The 22,974-nt window shown below is 34.2% G+C and overlaps 1 protein-coding gene across 1 annotated transcript in view; it reads right to left on the minus strand.

The window, feature by feature from the left end:
- Positions 1-22,974, minus strand: part of TNKS (tankyrase) — a 210,624-nt gene that overhangs the window by 177,427 nt on the left and 10,223 nt on the right. The window contains exon 2 of the mRNA XM_025993534.2: positions 3,173-3,397. Within this exon, the coding sequence (XP_025849319.1) occupies positions 3,173-3,397 (225 nt within the window). The remainder of the gene's footprint in view (positions 1-3,172; positions 3,398-22,974) is intronic.

Raw genomic sequence — 22,974 nt, forward strand, 5'->3', positions numbered from 1 at the left:
CACTGACAGATAAACAGATAAAGAACATGTGGTGTACATATATATACAACGGACTATCACTCAGCCATAAATAAGGATGAGATCTTGCCATTGGTGTACATATATATACAACGGACTATCACTCAGCCATAAATAAGGATGAGATCTTGCCATTGACAACAATATGGATGGACCTAAAGGGTATCATGCTAAGGGAAATAATCAGACACAGAAAGATGAGTATCGTATGATTTCACTTATACGTGCAATCTAAAAAACAAAGCAAACAAATAAACAAAAAGCAGAAACAGATCCATAAATACAGAGAACGAACTGATGGCTGCCAAAGAGGAAGGGGGTGGGGAGATAAGAAAACTGGGTGAAGGTAGTGGAAGATAGAGGCTTCCAGTTATGGAATGAATAAGTCATGGAGATAAAAGGTACAGCACAGGGAATATGGCCAATGGTATTGTATGGTTAAAAGATGGTATCTATACTTGTGATTAGCATGGCATAAAGTATAAACTTGTCTAATCACTATGTTGTGCACCTGAAACTAATGTAACATATGTCAATTACATTTCAATTAAAAAATAGCAATCAATATTTATTTACTGTTCACTATATCAAGTACTCTAAGTACTTTACATGTGTCATCAGCTAATCCTTCCAAGAACCCAAGTATTCTCATTTCACATATAATGAAACAGGGTATTTAAGTGGCCCTGAGTCTCACGTATAGTGGGTAACTGGTCAGGTCAGGATATAAGCCCAGAACAAGTGCTTTGAAGCAACCATCCTGTTGCTTTTCTTAAGCCAGTGATAATGTACCTTGGCTCTATCTTTATAAATATCAAAAGTTCACTATTCTACCTTACATATAGAGATACAATGAATCTGAAAACAATCAGGCCAGCATTCCATCATCTAGGTAAAAACCTTTCAAAAATTAATTCTGCACACTAATCTCTCAAAACCATCAGATTCAAGCTTTCAACCAGTTGTCCCAAAGTAGAAATTTGCCCAATAGTATACATTTCAGAATTCTTTAACTATACTCAAATTCAGAAATTACAATATATAAACTGCCAAAAGCTTTGACATATTTGGTTTCCTAATGGGTTTCTGAAAGCTAATTAAATGTACAAAAGGGTCTATAAACCAATCTTGCTTCCCATAATAACTATTTTAATAGCAGCTGTATCCTCAATTATATTTTGATTATAGTTTGAAGGTGCCTTTTCCCTTCCCTCAACTTTTATAAGACACAAGAACTTAAACAGAAGGAAAGCAGTATGTGCCAAAGTACACTGAGGATCGTGGGGCTGGGGGACTATGGGGATCCATTCTTTAAATCATGTCCTACATCTAGTCTTTTATTTCAACAGAACCTAAATAAAAGGAGCATTTTTATTACATACGTTTGGGAGGGGGATTAAGAGTAGGAGGAAAGTACACTAATTTTGATAAGATATTAAAAGCACTGATCGAATGAAAATTCAGAGAAGTACAGGTAGAAAATAGAAAACTGAAGCTTAAAAAGAATAATAATTTAAGAAGGTAAAAATTATATAAAATTCTATGACTAATAACAAAAGAATCCAATGTATATGACAAGGTAAAGGAAGAAGGAATGAAGATAGGGAAGTTGAAAGTCTAGACTAAGTTAGGATATATATCAAGTTCAATAATAATAATCACATGGTAACTTACCACAAGCAACTTAAGAGGTTTTATGATGAGAGAGGATATTTATAAGTTCAAGTTTCTCAGAGTAGTTTTATGTAATGACTTAGTTCAGGATGTGGTGTTTTAGTGAAGGACTTAGAAGGAAATAAGAGAATCAACTGAAAATGGAAGATCTCAAAGGTCAAAAAGGACCAGGGTATACAAAAGCTCATGTCAATGGATGTGGAAGTTACAAAAGATAATGACAGAGAATGTAATAAAGAAGTTGTTATGTGGGCAGCCCTGATGGCACAGCAGTTTAGCGTGGCCTGCAGCCCAGAGCGTGATCCTGGAGACCCAGGATCGAGTCCGACATTGTGCTCCCTGCATGGAGCCTGCTTCTCCCTCTGCCTGTGTCTCTACCCCTCTCTCTCTGTTTCTCATGAATAAATAAATAAAATCTTAGGAAAAAAAAAAAAAAAGAAGTTGTTATGTCAGGCATTGCAATAATTTGAGGGAAAATGAAAAACATACTGGAGGCTGGAATAGATGACTTTGAAGAGGGAAAACATCTTAATAACCACACCACCACTATTATCTTTAAAAATGACAAATGTATTTGAGTTTTATGATAAAGATAAACATGAAAGATTAAACTTGAAATGAATGTCAACCCAGAAGATAACAATTATGCAAATCAACCTGCCACAGACTAAACAAACATTCACCATCTTGAGGGTGAAGAAATAGATACACCCAAAAGAAACTAAGCTTTTCTTCTGAAAGCTTGTTTTAACTTCAGAATGAAAGGTATACAATAAAGCAAACTCTAATACACACACACACACACACACACACACACACACATTTAGATAAATATAAAAGAGAAAGAACTCTTGATTAATACAATTTCATATCATCTCGAAATTTAAAATGGTTGAAAACTGCAATTTTACTTGAAATTGCTTTTTTTACTAGACTATGGCACATGTTGAACATATTAAGCTTTCCATTACTGTATTTGAACCACTCTATAATACTGATGTTCACTTTTAGCAACATAAAGAAAAAGATTTTGCCTTAGTGCTAGATGACTTTCCTTGAATCAACCTAAAGCATCTGATTATGTCATCCAATTCAGTAAGAACTTGTATTTTATAATGGCTTTCATTTGATGCTAGGATGGAAAATTTGTAATCTTTTAGAGAGACTGTAAATTAACTAAATTTATAATAGTAATCCATCAAAATTTAGTTCCAGATCAGTTAGCATTTGACTCGTATTTGGAGAGTTAATGTCATGAATCCCGTTCTTAACCAACTTTATATTGCCATCTCCCTACTTTCCTTTGATGGGAAAAAAATTGCTTCCAAGAATAAGAAGTCATAAAAAGCCTCTACTTATTCTGAGAGAATACTATTCTCAACACAATGAAAAAAGAAAAGAAAAAATGGTAAACCTTTATTTAAAATTTTATACCTGTCAGGTTGATCTTACAATTTAGGTATCATCAAGTATTACTTACCAATACATACATCGATTTTCCCTTTAATAGCAGCTTCATGCAGAGGGGTATAGTTCCAGTTATCCCGGGCATTTGGATCAGCTCCTTGACACAGTAACAGACTCACAACCTCAGCATGGCCAAAAGAACAGGCATTATGAAGTGGGATGAGACCTCCATCATCACGAGCATGGACATTAGCACCCATCTGTAGTAAGTGTTCTACAACATCCTTCCTTCCAAACCCTAAAAAAGAAGGGTAATATACAATGAAGCAATTTTGTAAAAAGAATCATTAATATTCCTTTAATAATATTAGCAAATATGAACACTTGAAATACTGTCTTTTATAGCAAAAAGGGTTAAAAAATTGGCTACCATTCAAATGGATTCTCTCCTCTTACAGAACTCAGAACTAAGAAAGCTCTCCCTTAAGTCTTTGGGTAGTTCATTCAAAATACATTTCTTCAACACCTTTTATACGTTGGGCAACTTCGCTAGAAATACAAAATAAATGAGACCCCCATCCCCTCATGCTTCACAAGAAAAAATTATGTATACAAAGTCCATCTCTATATTTTAAGAAATAAAGGTTATTTAAATACTACTGACAACCAAATCTAAAACAAATTACAACACTTAACATTATACCAGGAAAATTAGAGATGAATGGATACCAGAAATATGTAATAATAGTTTGGTTACAAGAACTTTGCAAAGGAAGAACTAAAGATAATGCCAAAATATCTATTCTTGGGATTCACGGCCAAACGAAAAGTAAAACAATGCCAGCCTGTATTTAGTGAGTCTGAGGAATATGACAAATGGGAATACAGGCATTCAGAAATACAGAACCAGAAAACTGATAAGAAATATCAAAAGTGTCAGACAGAAAAAGTGGGGGGAAAGAGCTAGAACTGATCAGAATCAGTGTATGTACTAGGCAGAGAAAGGTAAAAATTACCAAGAAAGGACAACATTATAGAAGTCAAAGGGCAACAACATCATGCAAAGTCCAGATGATGAGGATTTAGAAGGGTAAAAAAGCCACTGACAATTTTAAATTATACTACAGTGATGAAATTACAAGCTATACAGCAATGGAGTAAAAAGAAAGAGGACTATAAAAGCATTAGTATTTTTACCTTTAAAGCTAATACCTTTCTTAATGATTCTTTCTTTTCTACTTTAAATTTTATTTGGTCTTATTGTTTAAGTATCACTACCTCCATGCTATTACTTACTGTGTTATATAGTTAGAAAGTGGCATCATAAATAAAACTAAAAGAATAAAATGGTCATATCTTCCTCCATTTTATGCATATAAACTAAATGAGAACAATGAGAAAAGTTTATTAAAAAAAAGATTTCAACTCCACACTATCTACAGAAATTCATTCAATCCAAGAAAACAGGCTCTAAGAAAAAGTCTCCCCCCCCCAAAAAAAAGAAAGAAAAAAAGAAAAAGAAAAAGAAAGAAAGAAAAAGTCTCCAAAGTAAAAGACATCTTTCCATAGATACATTATCAGAAAGTCAGAACTAGGTTTCCATAGAAAATATCCTTCAAATTAAGCTGAAAATTTTGGGTGAAAAGAGATCAATTATGTATTACTTACTGAAATACCAAAAAGTATAGGATACATGCCAATACAACTATCACCATCTCGTTATTTGTTTTTTAACACTTGCACAACTTTACAGATGTTAGATTCTGTTTATTTCTCCAACTTCAGTGTCCTTCACCCTATCATCACTACCTTACTCTTCCCTGGGCCATAGGTGCTTTCCTTATTCATGAGGATTTCAAGATTTTCCTTCCATGGATTTGAATAAAGTCTGCATGGCAAACCCACATTTCCCCAATCAATGCATTGATAATATTTGAGAATGAATTTCCTTTCTTTACTAATAAACAAGTTAAAATTAAATACTTTTTAAAATTTATTGAGATTTTAAAAGGTATTCGTTATAACTTTGAAACAAAATGGCAAAGTGTGTGTTTACTTTTTACTAATATTTTCAGATCTAAAATATAAAAACCAAACCAAAAAATGCTTGGTACCAGACACAGTGTGGGGAAATGTAATTGTGCCCACACACTAATAATTTGAGTGTAAACTGGTACCACATTTTAGAAAAAAATAGTGTTACATGAACAAAGACTGCATCAAGTTGTTTATGAAAGCATTATTATAAAAAAAAGAAAGCATTATTATAGAAAACCCTGGAAATAATTCAGAAGTCCAACAATATAGGCTCTGTTAAATAAATGGTTTTTCATATAACATCATCCTATACTAAAAGGATGCTATAGAACACTGTGAACATACTTAATGCCACTGAATTATACATTAAAAAATGGCTAAAAGGGTAAATTTTATTTTTACAAAATTAAAAATTGTTAATTTTTTTTTTTAAGATTTAGTTTTTCATGAAAGACACAGAGAGATAGGCAGAGGGAGAAGCAGGCTCCCTGCAGGGAGCCCAATGCAGGACTCACCCCAAGAGGACAGATCACAACCTAAGCCAAAGGCAAACCACTCAACCACTGAGTCACCCAGGTGCCCAACCCCCCTGCTTTTTTAAATTTTTAAATCTGTATATTTTACTGCAATTAAAAAAAAATTTAAAAACTTTAAACCATATATGCAAGGAAACACAGGATACTAACAGAAAAACATAGAAAAGTGTTTTTAGATTAGTCTTTTAGATTAAAAATATATAAAACAAAATACAGGCAGAAATATACACACACATATTTGAAGACAGAAAAAAAAGACCAAATCATTAAGTAGTGGTATTATAGAATTTCCCTTTCTTCTTTTGTTTTCTTATTATACAAAAACACAATTTTGTATAAAATATATCTAAAGTGTGTACACATACATGTTTATAAAACAGGGTAGAGGTAAGCAGGCAAAATCAGTAAACAATGAGGAAATTATATTTTTTAACTTGGTCTTGAATTAATAAAATGTATTATTAAATCAGAGGTTTTGTTATCCACAAAACAGTTCCCTATTTAAACTACTTAGAAATTTAGTACTTAGTAATTTAGAAAAGTTTATTTAAAGCACTAAGTTTACTTAAAACATAGAGTCTACCTGTTTCATTGAGTACAAGTCATAATTGGTCACTCATCATTCTATACTGCTAAATATTTATACGTTATTTTTGCACATAAAGAGCATTCATTATCTCTGATGGTTATAGGAGGCCTTTGTTTCACAAACAACGTTTGTAGTCATAATTATCCCTATAATTGAATTGCTTATTTGGGTCTAAAGAACCAAAATAAAAATAGTAATTAGGATCACAGTCAAAGAACTGCATAGAATTTGAAGTAACTTATCACTAATTAACTCTTTGGAAAATAGTCCCTAAGTGAAAGCATTACAGACATACTGCAGACAAGATCAGTGTCTCATTTCATTAAGCTAGCACATGTTTAAAAAAACAGCTAAATTTTACACAATTTTTTAATGTTGCTATTAGTTGCTACTTATACATATATTTATAGCTCAGTGTTATGAAGTACAGAAGGAATAACAATATACCGTCTCTCTCTCTGATCCAGCAAAAGTCACTAAAAACTAAGACTCGTTCTCTGCTCTTTACCAACAACACAGTATGTGCTATTGAGTTACACTAGAGGTATAATTTAACTTTTACAGAAAAACTCTTTTTGCTCAAAGTACATGCCCTATTCTTGACAACACTAAAAATAACAATAATGGTAAATAACATTTAGTAAGCTCTTATGTATAGGGTCAAAAAGGATGCCAAATACTTGACATGCATCAGCTCCTGATGATAACACCCCATGAGAGATACCATTATCCTCATTTTGTTAAGTAATTCTTCCCTCGGTGCTGAGATTCATGAGCTGTGCTTCTAAATGCACATCTCAATTCTGTCTACTGCCCAGTGCTACCATTTCAGTTTGTAGCTCTATAACCTGTCTAGACTTTGGCGTATATACAGCCTTCTACCAGCATATAACCTTGTAACTGGTCTCTTTGCTGTCACATGTGCTGCCCTACAATTCATTCTTAACACAGTAGGCAGAGTGATCTTTTCAAGGCATATATCAGATTAGGTCACTTCCCTACTTAAAATCCTGCAATGGGCTTCCATAACACATACAATAAAATATTACTACAAAATCCTTAGGACCTACAAGGCTTTATGTGAGCTGGCCCCTCTCACTTCTCCTATGTCACTGAGTTTTATTTGCCATGTCTTTCACTTTCTGTTCCCTGAATACAACAAACTCCTTTCAGCCTAGGCGACTTTGCGCTGCTCTGCTTGAGAACTTGGACCTGGATCTTCACACGCCCAGCTCCTTATGCCTTGTAATTATCTGCCCAAAGATAAGCAACTCAGAGGACTCTGACCACTCAATTTAAAGTCATTCATGCATGCACACATACTTTTCCATCATTATTTTCATTATCACTCAGTTTTACTTTCTTTCTGCATTTAATCACTAACTTGTTCATTTATCTATCTTTTATAGATATTCCCACTCAAGATGTTCCATAAAAAGAGGTATTCTTGAGTTATGAACTGTCTTATGAACTGTGTGTATTTCCATCTAAAATAGTGCCTGATCCACAGTATGGCTTCAATAAAATATTCGCTGATTACATGAATATACATGTTACTTACTTCAGTATAACTAAATCAAAAAGAATAAGTAAGTAGCTCTTAACTTTATATTCTTAATTTGCAAAATGAAAACATTTAAAGGCTTCTTCAGCTACAAGAACAGCAAAAATATTTTTAAATACTTAAACAAAACACCAAATTTTCACAAAGGAAAATCACCTGTAATGTCATCATCATCCAGAGATAACCACCATGAACATTTTGATGATTAAACTTCCAGATTTCTTTTTTTTTTTTTTTTTTTGCATGTGTGTGTGTATATGTTTAAACATCTTCGTTCTGCCTTTTAACTTTTCAACTACCACATATTTTTTCAGGTAAAAATTTTAAATGTATACATCATTTTCTTATGAATTACTTAGCATTCTACTACATCAATATATCATAATTTATTTAGTTGAGTGATTTCATTATAAAAAGGCAATTTTGCCATTATAAAAAGTTAAAATAAATATCCTTATACACAAACCTTCATACATCTGTCCAGTTCTTTAAGATAAATGACTCAAAATAGGATTGGGTCAAAGGATACATGTTTAAAATTTCCTATGTTGCCAAACTGTCCTCTAATTCAGTCTATCAATTTTCATTTTTAGCCAAATGCCTGATCACACCCATTTCCCCATCTTGTATACATGAACACAAATTTATAAGCTTTACAAACAAAGAAGCAAAAATTAAAAATTCACTGCTTAATTTCCATTTTTGGAGTTCAGACATTTGTTCTTTTTTTAGAAAATTAAATATATGAATACAGCTGAAATCTCTTAATCCTAGTCTTCTTTTTTCCCCAAAGGAGGAGAATAAACTCAGTGTTTGTTATACTTGCCCATATTTTTATACTTTTCATATATGTTTTTAAACAGGAGTTTATTTATTTATATACGTCTCATATTCCATTTTATTAGATTATATGTATTCAAATTATATTGTCAAAATCACATGGTCTTCAATCTCTATTAGTGATAATTGTGGCAATTATCTCCTCTTGCTTACCTACAGAAACTCAATTATTGCTCAGGAATTGGTCAGAATATATTAGCTAAGAGAAGGTAAACCTTTCCCTAGCCCAGGAAGTAAATCCTGCTTACTCTGAGCCAGAAATGTGATTTTACTCCTCTTTGGCAGTGACTGGCAAGGAGACAATGGAAAACCTAGAAGCTCCTAGAAAGACTTTTCTCCCCACTAACAGAAGGTGTGTAGAGGAAAAAGGCCCCTTTTTCTTCTCCCCTTCCTCTCTATTTCTAGAAAATTTTCACACAAGGTTGTGACATTCAGAGCTGCTGATACCATGATGGGAAGGTCAAGAGAATTATGAAAATCCTAGCAGAGAACCCTAGTGTGCTCACAACTCTGAGTATTCGAAAAATTCTTGAACTTCCTACCTCTAGACGTGTCAAGCAGGAAATAAATATCCTCAGGCTTAAGTTTTTTAGTTGAATTTTGGAATATTTGGCGCTGAACCCATGCAAATTGATACAAACCTATGTATCAATGTTATGTTTGTATGTTCACTGATCATTCAAGTTTTACCTATCAGCCTTCAGTTCATTGTTTAGACCTAATTTCTTAGTCTTTTCTTATTATTTTGTAGATCCTTATATGTTCTAAACACTAATCTTGTACTGGTTACATGCATTAAAAATACATTATTTTGTTTATGGCTTGTCTTTACACTCTACAGTGTTTGACTTCAGACAAGTTTTAAACTTTAACATAATAAAATATATCTTTCCCTACACTATACTTTCTAAATAATCTGTAAGAAATCTCTATTCCTACACTGTTCATACATTTTCTTCTACATTACTCTTATAATTCTGTTTTCCACATTAGGTCTTTAATCTATCTGCATATATGGTGCGAGTCAGAGATCTAATTTTATGTTTTCCATATCTTTTCTTTTTGGTTGATCAGTGTAATAGTTTAACTTCAAAAAAGTCTAAAATACCAAGTAGGGCAGTGTCAATTCCCCTTGTTCCTCTTTTAAAATTATCTTGGTTATTATTACTTTTTGATGTTCAATGTAATTATCTTTAAGTTCCATGAAAAAATGTGTTAGAAAAACTTTTTAAATCTCATTGATTAGAATTCTAAGATGACAAATTTACAATACTGAGTCTTTTAATCCATGTATATACCATATATCACGTGTATCCACGTGTATCATATACATACCTTTCCTCAGATTCACATCTTTCATTTTGTGTTTTTTCTCCATTAATATCTTGCACATATTTTTCATGGATTTGGGGATATCTTAAGGTTTTTGTTGATACTGGGATAGAGAGGGCAGTGGTACATTAGGGGTGGTCAATAAAACCAGATCACACAGAGCCTCTGAGTCATAAAGAATTTGGATCTGGGGATCCCTGGGTGGCGCAGCGGTTTGGCGCCTGCCTTTGGCCCAGGGCACGATCCTGGAGACTGGGATCAAGTCCCACGTCGGGCTTCCGGTGCATGGAGCCTGCTTCTCCCTCTGCCTGTGTCTCTGCCTCTCTCTCTCTCTCTCTCTCTCTCTCTCTCTGTGTGTGTGTGTAAGACTATCATAAATAAATAAAAAATTTTTAAAAATTAAAAAAAAAAAAAGAATTTGGATCTAAGCAGGAGTTTGCCAGCCAAGATTTGTCTGTTAGCTAACATGACCAGAGGTAGTAATGACACAAAATGAGGTCAGAAGACAGGCAAGAGCTAGATGATGTAGAACCTTTATCAGTGAGGAACACATCCAGCTGCAAATAACAGAATACTTAACTAGTGAAACAAGAAAGAAAAGAAGAAAAGAAAGAAAAGAAAAGAAAAGAAAAGAAAAGAAAAGAAAAGAAAAGAAAAATCTTAGATGCCTTACTAAATTTGTCCAGTCAGAGGCAATTCAGGCTCATACAGCAATTTAAAAAGTGCTCTTTAAAAATTTTTGCACTCTGGCCAGCTTAGTATGTATGTATAAGCCATCTTCTACTTGTTTGTCACCTCATAGGCACAAAAGAGTGACACCTAAAAGCCTGGTGTTCAGGTTCCCACAAAAGAAAGAAGAGGGCAAAGGGAGAAAAAAGCTTTCTTTTAGTCTTTATTATTAAGGAAGCCTCTCTAAGATACTTTCACTTACATCTCATTAGCCAAAAGTGGGTCATCTGTCCAGCTCCCCCCAAAATCTGGAAAATCAGTTCTTTTATAGCTGGGCCCACTGCTGCCTCCTACAAAATCTAACATCTGTTAGTGAAGGTTAAGGAGACAATGAACTTCCGGGTGAATAATCAAAGTTATCTATCACAGCTTTCTAAGTCATGGGTAAGAAGTTTGGATTTTATTTTAAGTATGTGAATAGCTATCTATAAGAGAAACTACTTGATTGTATTCAAGTCTTCAAAGGATTATCAGTTAGCTAGGTGAAAAATAGAATAGAGAAGGTCAAATGCAAAATCAGAGAAAGAGGCTAAGAAAAAATCTGCCACAGTTTGGGCAAGAATTGATGGTGGCTTGGAATAAGACAGCAGTACAGATGGGTCAAAAAGGAACGGCAAGAAAGATTGGCTGCCAGGTTTCTAGCCTGAACAACTCACTTTATGGAGGTGCCATTTGGGGAAGGATCAGGGCAAGCAGTTAGCAATAAAAAGCTCACCCAGATGAACTGTTCTTCTCTAACTACTAACACTAAGCAACAAGAACCTATTTTGTAAACTGTAGCATATGCTTTCCCCTAAACAGTGTATGAGAAACAGTTACATTATTTTCCATATTCTAAGAAATTTGTAAATATACTGTGTGGAAATCATTGTGCTGGTACTGTGAGGAAAATCTAAATTCGTAACACAAAGTCTAACCTCAATATGTCACCAGTTAGACCCCTGCTCTTTACTGCCTACCTGCTTGTACTGACTAACCTTTGTCTTACATTTTTCCTTAAAGTTTTTTTTATTTTTTATTTATTTATTTTTTAAAAGATTTTATTTATTTATTCATGAGAGACACAAAGAGAGAGAGAAAGAGAAAGAGAGAGAAAGAGAGAGAGAGAGAGAGGCAGAGACACAGGCAGAGGGAGAAGCAGGCTCCACGCAGGGAGCCCAATGTCGGATTCGATCTCTGGACTCCAGGATCACGTCCTGAGCCGAAGGCAGACGCTTAACCACTGAGCCATCCAGGGGTCGTCCTGAAATTTTTCTTTCTGGCTCACCTCTTAACTCAGGCAAATGAAACCCCAAACCACCCTTCCGGTGATGGCGACTACCCAGACCACCCAAACCCCTGAAATGCACCTGTGTGGATGCACTGTGGAGTGACCCCTGGAATGACCAGAAATTACCTTTACCTCATTATAATACTACAAAATCTCCACCCAACAAGGAGGCCCAGCTTCCAGTTTCCGGTTTTACTACATTTTATTAAGGAAATTACATGCTATAATGATATTCTCTAATGTGGGGAGTGGGGAAAGTCTTGTGACATGTTCTTTAAAAATGTCAAGGGCTTTCTAGATACTAGGTTAAATTCTGTGTCCAGTATACACAGAACCACAGATAGCCAGTAACAGATTCCTGGCTACTTTATAATAAATATCCTATGACAAAGAAACATAAATTTTCTATTTAATATTCAAAGTCATCATTGCTTCTTCTAAATTCAATTCTTACTATATTAGCCTTTAAACACAGAACTATTCTACACTTCATTAGATCATAAGCCACTGTTAAGCAACAGGGAGTACACATATTCCCTGTAGTTTCTAAAATAACAGTTTAGAAAACAAACTACAAAATGACTTCAATGTCAATAAAGTTGCATGTTTTTCATTTGTCAAAGGCAGAATCTCATCAATTAATTTCCCCACTTTGTAGAACCTGATTTAGAAAAACGTTTAGGCTTAAAGTAGTAATTAATTAGCAAGCATCGTCAAGAATGTGTGCCTTACCTAAACCCAAATGAGAAACCACCAGAAGGGTAACAGATGAATTCCAGATTCCAGCTTAAAACAACAACAAGAAAGTGTAAGAAATCATCCTTTGAGGAAGAAAAACAAAATGTTTGGGATCCTTGGGTGGCGCAGCGGTTTGGCGCCTGCCTTTGGCCCAGGGCGCGATCCTGGAGTCCCGGGATCGAGTCCCACATCAGGCTCCCTGCATGGAGCCTGCTTCTCCCTCTGCCTGTGTCTCTGCCTCTCTCTCTGTGACTATCGTAGATAAATTTAAAAAAAAAAAAATTAAAAACAAAAAAAAACAAAATGTTTGAGTACCACTGTGAGAAGGAACATCAGCTCAAGATAGATCTGGTATCCCGGACAGAAGGGAGGCCAGAGGAAAGTATCCTAATTGTGTCTTTTCACTCCTCAACACAGTCACATTGTCCCCTATGCTACTGTGGAATATAAAGCAATATTTCCAGTTCAATTCCAACCAAAAGAAGAGGGATAACATCAAGGTAAAATATTAGAACTTGGCTGGGATGGGACTCCCAATTAGGCAACTACAATGAAGATGACAACACTTGAAAATGATAAGGGGCAGAGAAATTCAACCAGGGAGGGTTTGAGCAAAACTTTCATCCGGAGCCTCTTTACTCTAAGACATGCCCATATTTATCCCAACCAGCTGGAGGACCAAAACAGAACACAGGCTTTCCCCACCAAGCCTATTCTCCTGTAATAATGCAATATTGGCCCAACTAGCTACTAGTTTCAAAGGAATATAAACTCAGCAGAAAAAAACATGTCTGAGGAGTGCAAACACCATGAAAGAACAGTAAACCAAAAGCAGAATTAATAGACCAAAGAAAAGACTTTTAAAACAGGCAAAGTAAATGCTTCAGGAGAAAATAATGGAGAATACTGAAAGCATGACATGGGAACAAATATCAATCAGGTAAAACCAACTGGAAATATTGTCATGAAAAATATAAGTGGAAAAATAAAAACATAATGAATTGATTGAATAGTAATGAAAACAAGGAATAAATTCCTGAGAAAATCAGGTTGAAAAACTACCCCAGAAAATATCTAATAGGGATAAATAGAAGGAGAAGAAAGGAGAGGTAGAGAAAAGAAGATATATACACACATGGATATGACAGCACTTCTCATAATTAAAGGAAAATATAAAGTTTCAGATTAGTAAAATTTCATAAAACAACAAACAGAATGGACAGACACATGCAATGTAGCAATATTAAAGGCTGTGAAATTTCTAAATCCTTCAGTAAGAAAACACAGATAATTTACAAAAACAGATTTTTTTTACTTCAGATTAAAGTCAATTTTCCCAATTTTAAAGAAAAGCATTTTGATGCTTAATTTCCTATCTAGCTAGCTTTTTATTTACATAAGAGAGTAAAATTAATCTCAGGTATGTCAAATCTCAAAGCTGACACAAAAAGATCCTAGTTGAAAGTATTCTCATCAGAATACTCAGCATGATGAAAAATGGATTTGGGGTGTGTATGTGTGTCTCCAGGAACATTGAACAATGAACATCCTAGCAAATAATTGCAACGTGTGGGTTACAAAGAGCATACAGCCATGCAAAGTTACAGAGCCTGGAGTAGGAAAGCTTCTCTAATGAAGTGATTATTTTGAGCTAAGGTCTAGAGAATAAGCAGTTAACCAGAAAAAATGATTGGAATAAATGGTTCCAAGGAGGACAAGCTCAAGTGGTGAGAAATGCTTTACACATTCAAGTAGCTAAAAGAAGTTCAGAATGTACTAATAATAGTAATAAAGATTCTGAAATAGGCGACAACGTGGAATCAACAATTGTTGATTGTTGGAATCAACAATCAACGTGTGATTTTTCTACCACAAAAATCATGGAGAAGCAGGATCATCCTTCAAAACCCATGTATCTGAACTAAAAGTCCTTTAAACTCTGTATGTCAGGGGAAGACTATGACTGCTCCCTACCAAAGTAGCATAATTCAAAATTTCTGCAATGCAAATTTAGGTATCAGAAAACTACAAAATGTATCTGTTTATACATCAATCTTAGAAGATATAAAAGCTAGACTCTTGAAATTCCACTGAGTTTTTGGTCTATTTCCATTTATATTTCAGTATAGAACTTATTGTAGAAGATACTTTTACTGTAAAAGTAGAGACAGAATGGTCAAATAAAGCACAATGAACTAATCACATAGTTAACTAGAAATCAAAAGAAAAAGCAAAATGTGCCCTAATAAACATTTTTGCTTTCAACTATAATAAAATTAAGAGACTTCATTTTTATTTTAATGATTGTACTTACTATATAGTTCATGAGGAAACTGGCTATCTGCTTAGAAAAAAAAAAAAGGAACTTTTTAAATCCTTACTTCTTAGTATATAGCAAAATTAATTCAAAATAGATTAAGGGAGATGCCTGGGTGGCTCAGCGGTCCTTTGGCTCAAGGCATGATCCTCAGTATGGGGATGGAGTCCCGCATAGGGCTCCCTGGGGGGAACCTGCTTCTTTCTCTAGCTGTGTCTCTGCCTCTCATGAATGAATAAATAAAATCTTTTTTAAAAAATAGATTAAGATACAAAATGAGAAAATGAAACCAAAATAATTTAGGTAGACACTTGCATGATTTCAGAATGGAAATAATTTTTTAAACCTAAAATGAAAGAAAACAAGAAAATTTAAAGGCAACAGATTTGAAAAGGTGGTAAATAAAATTAAAAAAACAAATCAGGAAAATATTTGCAATGGTAAGAAAAACATCAAAAGGTGAAAGAAAAAAGTGTAAGGGAAAAACATAATTCACTAAAAAGGAAGTATCAATTATTTTAAAAAGTAAAATCAGTTATTCCAGATATAATCAAAGAAATGCATAGTAAAACATGAACTCTGGGTTTTGAATCAAAATGTTAAGAAACATGTTTTAAATGATGATGTTTGGAAACATGTACAAAAATGCTCATAGGAGCAATATTCATAAGAGCATATTCATCACCAGTAGAACAAATAGTGGTATATTCACAACACGGCATTCCTTATAACGATGAAAATGAACAAACTACAACTATGCAAGAGAGATGAGTCATGCACGATACAGTATATACTAATATAATTATATACAGTTCAAAAACAGACAAAACTAATGTATGGGTGGTTTAGGGATAGTGACTCAGATAACACAAGATAGGGGTTTCAGATGGTATTGTCAAGGGTATGATAGTAATATAAACGAGTACAAATAAAACCTTTTAGTAAAACAAATTTAGTAACATATATCTACATACAAAAACTCTCTAGGAATATATATGTAGCATTGTCTTAAAAACTTTCAGCAATTACCCTTTTAGCTCACTTCATAGACTCAAAACCCAGAACAATTATAAAACTACAATTTCTTGAATCCCAAGCCAGGTTTTTCTGAGATAATAACTACCTTACATGCTTATAAGTAGTCAGTGAGTCACAATTTTCAGAATACTTCCTGAAACATAAAAGGTTTTACAAATATTAAGTGTACTTAATCTCACTAGATTTGGGAATCTTAATCTGCATTACTTGTGTCCTCAAGCCATGATTCTCAACCCTGTCTGTATGTGAGAATCGCCAGAGGAGATTTTTAACAAACAAAACCTTGCCCCTACTCCTGTGATTTGACTTAATTGGCCCAGGGTTAGGAAGCACTATTTACAAAGTGAACAACATCTGCATTACATAAGACTTGCTCAAAATGCAAATTCTCAGACTCTACTACAGACCGACTTAAATGAGAAATTCGGGGAGGGTGGTCTAGAAACCTGTTTCAACAAGCCCTTCAAGTGATTTTGATGCAGACATTAAAACCATAGCTCTAGTGCTCCTAGATGTCTGTAATCCTCTGAAAATTACATGTAAAATTTGGTATTTAAGTATATCTTTCTGAGAATGTTCATGCCTTTCATTAGATTCTCAAAGGAGTGTTAATAAAATTAATAACCACTTATATAAGCTCAGCAGCTTTCAACTTTCAAAGTGTGGTGGGTACTTTGGTGGTCTCTGAGATTTTTCTGGAATTCTGAAAAGTCAAAACTATTTACAAAATAATATTAAGATGATTTTGACTTTTTCGCTACCGAGACATTGATACTACATGATTTTATAACATGTGTTGATCATCTGAAAAATGTATTCATGGTGCTCTTGATGATACACAGTAATGGCAGGTGAAGCTGCTTACATCTTGGCTTGAACCAAGAAAATGGCACCAAACTAAGTCATTGTATTCTTTACCACCAGGTCCTTACAGTTTAAAAAAAAAAAAAAAAAAAGGCAGCCAGTTTCACTTAAAAATATCCTTCCTGAAAATGTAAATATTAATTTTATTAAACTCCAACCTAGAGTATACATTCTTTTAATATTCTTGTGACAAAATGAGAAACACACATTAATCAGTTCTAGCCACCAAAGTATGATTGTCTTGAAAAATAATACTTATGCAACTGCTTGAGCTTAGTTTGACTTGTGTATTTGGCAGCCATTTTCCTGAAAATGAACAAAGTGAGCTTGTCACTTCAAGAAAAACAAACAACACACAGCATTTGTTCTCAATGACAAAATTTGAGCTTTCAAGCAAAAATGAGAATTCTGTAAAACTTGCATCTGCCACCAGGAGCTTTATAGTTTCCTAAAACATAATGCTTTTCTGTAAGATTGGTGGTGGTAGTAACAAATATGCCTTACAATTTATTATAAAGTAAAATGTGTCAACATTTAGAAGATCTGCATACCTCAGTGACCTACTATTTTCCAAATGACCAAAACATGTATAGAGGTATAAGATTCATCTGTAAAAAATAGACCAATGAATTTTAACACAAGAGTATGAAAAACTCATTGATATGGCTTCAGATCCCATGTTACAAATAACGTTTAAGAAACTATTATTTTGCAAATGTGGGTGTAATACCAAAGGAAAAAAATCTATTTTTTCTTGAAAATGCTATTAAAATAGTTCTTTCTTCCCAAACTACATACCTACTTAAAGCAGGACTTTCTTCATATGCTTCAATCCAACACAACAAATGGCATGCAGAAGTAGGTGAGACTTCATCTGTCTTGTATTGTCAGACATTAAAATGACTTGCAAAGTGTAAAATAATGCCTCTCCTATCAATGTTTTGGAAAATAGTTTGTTTTCACCAACAGTGTGATTTACTATAACACATAAGAGAGATTATTGCAATTTTTTTCATTGCTCAGTTTTAATTCCTACTATGATAAATCTCATAGACATAATCCATACAAACAAAAGCTCTTTTAACTCTTTTTAAAAGGAGTGTAAAAGAGTCCTGAGATCACAAAGTTGGGAACCACTGCATTTTGATTAAAAACTTCCTAAAGGGCAGAAAATAATGCCATTCTCATCATCCTGTTCCTTAAAGCACTTATATTTATTGAGTTGTTACTGAACTACTCTAAAACCTTAGAGCTCATGCCAGATTCCTGAGAAATAGACCAAAGGGGAAAAACACACTATGGAATTGTCCCAGTGGCTATTACTTAAGAAAGTTGCATGATGTTCCTTTGAATTTCCATACGCACTTCACTAATAGTGAATCTCATACTTCCAGAAAGGACTAAAGTCATGCTCAGAAGTGTGAATTAATAGAAAGTTATAAAGGGTATACTCTATCACTGATTCACTTTACTGAATATGCTATTTTCCATATTTTATGTTGGTAATATTAAGAAATGAGTTTTCTCTAGGACAACAGAATGACCAAAATGCCATTATGATAGATACCTTCATTAAAAATGTTTAACTGTAGGGGCACCTGGGTGGGTCAGTCAGTTGGGCATCTGACTTCGGCTCAGGTCATGATCCCAAGGCCCTGGGATCAAACCTAACCATCAGGCTCCTTGCTGAGCCGGGAGCCTGCTTCTTCCTCTCCCTCTGCTGCTCTCTCTGGCTGTTCTCTCTATCAAATAGATAAATAATATCTTTAAAAAAATAAAAATAAAAATGTTTAATTGTAAAAAAAAGTTTAATTATAGCAAAATAACTGTAACATAAGATTTACCACCTAACTTTTTTTTTCACGCCTATAGGTTGCAATAGTATTTTTTCAAGTTTTTCTTTTTTTAAGATTTTATTTATTTATTCACAAGAGACACAGAGAGAGGTAGAGACAGAGGGAAAAGCAGGCTTCTCACAGGAAGTCTGATGTGGAAGTCGATCCCCAGACCAGGATCACACCCTAAGCAAAGGCAGATACTTAACCACGGAACCACCCAGGCATCCCATTTTCAAGTTTTTTAATTCTAGTTAGTTAACATACAATGTAATATTAGATTCAGGTGTAGAATTTAGTAGTTCATCATTTACATACAACACCCAGTTCTCATCCCAATAAGTGCCCTCCCTAATACCTATTACCCATTTAGCCCATCCCCCACTCCCCTACTCTCCAGTAACCCTCAATTTGTTCTCTATAGTTAAGAGTCTGTTTCCTCCTTTGCCTCTTTTTTCTTAATACGCTCATCTGTTTTGTTTCTTAAATTCCACATTATGAGTGAAATCATATGGTATTGGTTTTCTCTGACTTATCTCACTTAGCATAATACTCTCTACCTTCATTCACATTGTTGCAAATAGCAAGCAAGATTTCATTCTTTGTGAGGGCTGAGTAATATTCCTGTGTGTGTATGTGTGTGTGTGCTTATCTATCTATCTATGCACCACATCTTCATTATCCACATCAGCTGATGGACATTTCGGCTCTTTCCATAATTTAGCTATTGTTGCTAATGCTGCTATAAACATCAGGGCACATGTATCCCTTCGAATCAGTATTTTTGTATATTCTGGTAAGTAAATACCTACTAGTACCATTGTTGTATCATAGGGTATTCTATTTTTAGTTTTTAACAGTAACCTCCATACCGTTTTTCAGAGCAGATGCGCCAGTTTGCATTCCCACCAATAGTGTAAGTGCTGCAAAAATGGACAACTCTACCTTAATCATTTTTAAGTGTACAGTTTGGTGGCGTTATTAAATACTTTCAAACTATTGTGATTCCCACATGTTTTTTCAAAATGTATTTTTCCTCGACTACTTCTTTGAATCAAAACATACTGCAGTTTATCTTCAAGATTTTCTAACAATTTTAAGCAGTCTTTAAATGAGAGGAATTGCTAAAAATATCCTTCCATTTAATTATGAGGTTCTTCAAAGGTTACTTCCAATCACACTTTTATTGTTTATAATAAAGCAAAGGTCAGAGGGTCCAATGTTCTGATATCTGCAAATGTTCCAATAATCTACTTCCCTGTGGGGGAAGTAGACATGGTCCCAATCAAATCGCAGTCACAATTTTTTAAGAAAGCATCTATACACAATTTTGCTTTATTTTATTTTATTTTATTTTTAAGTAGGCTCCACACCCCGCATGGAACCCAACACAGGGCTTGAGCCCACAATCCTGAGATCAAGACCTAAGTCAAGATCGAGTCAGACGGACACTCAAATAAGTGAGCCACCCAGGAGCCCCCATTTTGCTCCATTTTAAGCGCTTAGAAAAAGAGCTGGAAGGAAATATGACAAAATGACTATCTGGGATGCCTTGGAGAAGTGAGATAATGCACTTTTTACTGTTCTTTCCAAAATTTGTACAATTACTTTTATTTTCAGAAAACAAATTTAAGAAAGCAATAGCAACTGTCAATTTATAAAATGATTCAAATGATCTTATTTCTCAGTGCCACCAACATTCTAGTTGAGTTAGCATGGTCCAAACGATTTCTGAATAGCCAGATGTGGGTTTAAGTCTGGCTCCACCATTTAAAAGCTTTGTGACCTCAGACAAGACATAACTCTGAGTCTTTGTCTATAAAAAAGGAAATCTACCTTGTATATGGTTGCTGTAAGGATTAAATAAAATTACATAGGGAGAGCACAAAAATCACTCCCAGGCAACTGTTGCTATTTTTATTTGTTTTTATACTATTATTTAGTAACAATATCAAAACTAAGTTCATTTATATATGTGTCAACAGAGCAGTGAAAGCACTTTGATGACAAAAGACAGGACTAATATACAAGTGTTATCATTTTACACACTTAAGAAAGAAGATTCTTAAAGCACTGTAAGCATTAACTTACAAAATTCACTTGCTCAAATATTTATAGACCATGTAGTATGAGCAATTTAATGAATTAAATACTGAGCTGCTCTTACTATGTACTTCAAATTTATCTGCTTCCATAAAATTACACTTTTCTAGGGTTAAATTTTTGGATATTTTGGGAGAGGAAGGGCAACCAAGTTTTTGATAACTTGCTACAAATTTTTATATTGGTCCACAAGTGTCTTTTTCCAAATAAGAATATTTTCCTACAAAGAAGAAAAGCATAGCTTGGCATCTCTTCTCAAGACATTAGGGGAAAAATAGCTAAAATGTATTCACTTATTCACTAACCATAATCCCATGCCACTTCTTTCTTTAAAAAAAAAAAAAAAAAGTCAGTTAACATGAGAACAACACGAGCTTTTGGAAAGTGAGAACTGCACATCTTATTAACAAGATGGGGGATCCCTGGGTGGCGCAGCGGTTTGGCGCCTGCCTTTCGCCCAGGGCGCAATCCTGGAGACCTGGGATGGAGTTCCACATCAGGCTCCTGGTGCATGGAGCCTGCTTCTCCCTCTGCCTGTGTCTCTGCCTTTCTCTCTCTCTCTCTCTCTCTCTCTCTCTCTCTCCCTCTGTGTGTGTGACTATCATAAATAAATAAAAATTTATTAAAAAAAAAAAACAAGATGGGTGAGAATGTCAAAAAATGGTTTCCATGGTTAGTAAATATATCAGATTGAAGGCATCTGATCTTTTTGGTGTCTATATATATATATCCTAGGTTTTCAAAAAGCCTTATAGCTGCGCATTAACTAAGCACTAGGAGATTTAGGTTATTTTTAAACTGTAACTGATGATGCAGGGACTTTAGCTTTAAGAATTTTTGGTCAATCAGTAAATACAGTTTGTAGTTAATACAAATCATCTACAACTACCAAATGTCTCTTCATTTTTTAAAAAAATCTACTATATAAGAAAAAAGTTGCAAGTCTTAACAAACAAAAACAGCTACCACCAACCATTAGTGTACTTTTTGTTATATTAAGAAGGCAAAAAAAAAAAAAAAAAAAAAAAGGAAACTTTACATCACCTTTTCTACAATTAAAAAGGACACTAGTTTAAATTGAACAAGGAGCTGACAGAATCCAAAAAAAAAGATGGAGGCGGGGGGGACTTAAGTTTGCAGTTTTAATTCTATACACAGATATCTGAACAAACAGGCAAAACAAGTTTCCACTTGACAAAGAACCCAGAAACTCACTGTAGGGAAAAGCAACCTTGGACATTTGATGAAGCCTTAAAAGGAAATCCAACAAGCATACAAAAACAAAACTCCTACCTTTTCTCAATTACTCAAAAAATTATTTTTAGAAAATGACCCTCAAAATTATCCTATCTAATCTTTAATGGAAATTCCATGATCAAGGCCACGTCCCACCTTCCTGAGTATTTCTATCAGAGGAATAAACATAAGTAAAAGTAACTTCAAGGACCTTGACATGTGAAAAAATAAGAAATTTAAGAGACACTGATCTCTTCAATTGTATCTACTGCATATTTTACAGTGAACCACTCAAAAAATTTGTCATGAAGCAAAAGAAGGCTACTAAATGCATTTAAAAATAAGCTAGTCTAGTCTTTTTACCTGCATCTCATCACAAGACTCATGAGGATGTTTACTCCTTTCCAAAACCCAGCACTATAATAAAATATATTTTCTTAGCATCAGTTACATTCCCTAATTATGTTTCTTCTCCTGAGATCTAAGCTTAAGATTTCATTTTTAAACATATGTATGCTCACAACTAGGCCCTTGATAATATGCCTTCTATCTCTCAGATATATTTCTTTACCCCTTTTAACTGCCAAAGAATCAGGACTGGAAGGAAGGAACACCTACCTCTGATCTATACAGTTCCTCGGGATGGAAGGGGATGCCCAGGGGAAAGAAAAGACAGAAGAGTAGATGGGACTTTTTGTCAAAAAAAATCTATATAAACAGTGTGAGGAAATTATGTTATTTTTAAAAAGCCCTTAACAGAATATCTCTGGTTAACACTCTTAGAAAGTGGTACAAAGGCTATACAAGCTGAGATTTAAAATGGTGATATTTCATAATTTAAATGCTA

Source organism: Vulpes vulpes, chromosome 7, assembly GCF_048418805.1.
Source record: "Vulpes vulpes isolate BD-2025 chromosome 7, VulVul3, whole genome shotgun sequence".
In the NCBI taxonomy this organism is placed as follows: domain Eukaryota; kingdom Metazoa; phylum Chordata; class Mammalia; order Carnivora; family Canidae; genus Vulpes; species Vulpes vulpes.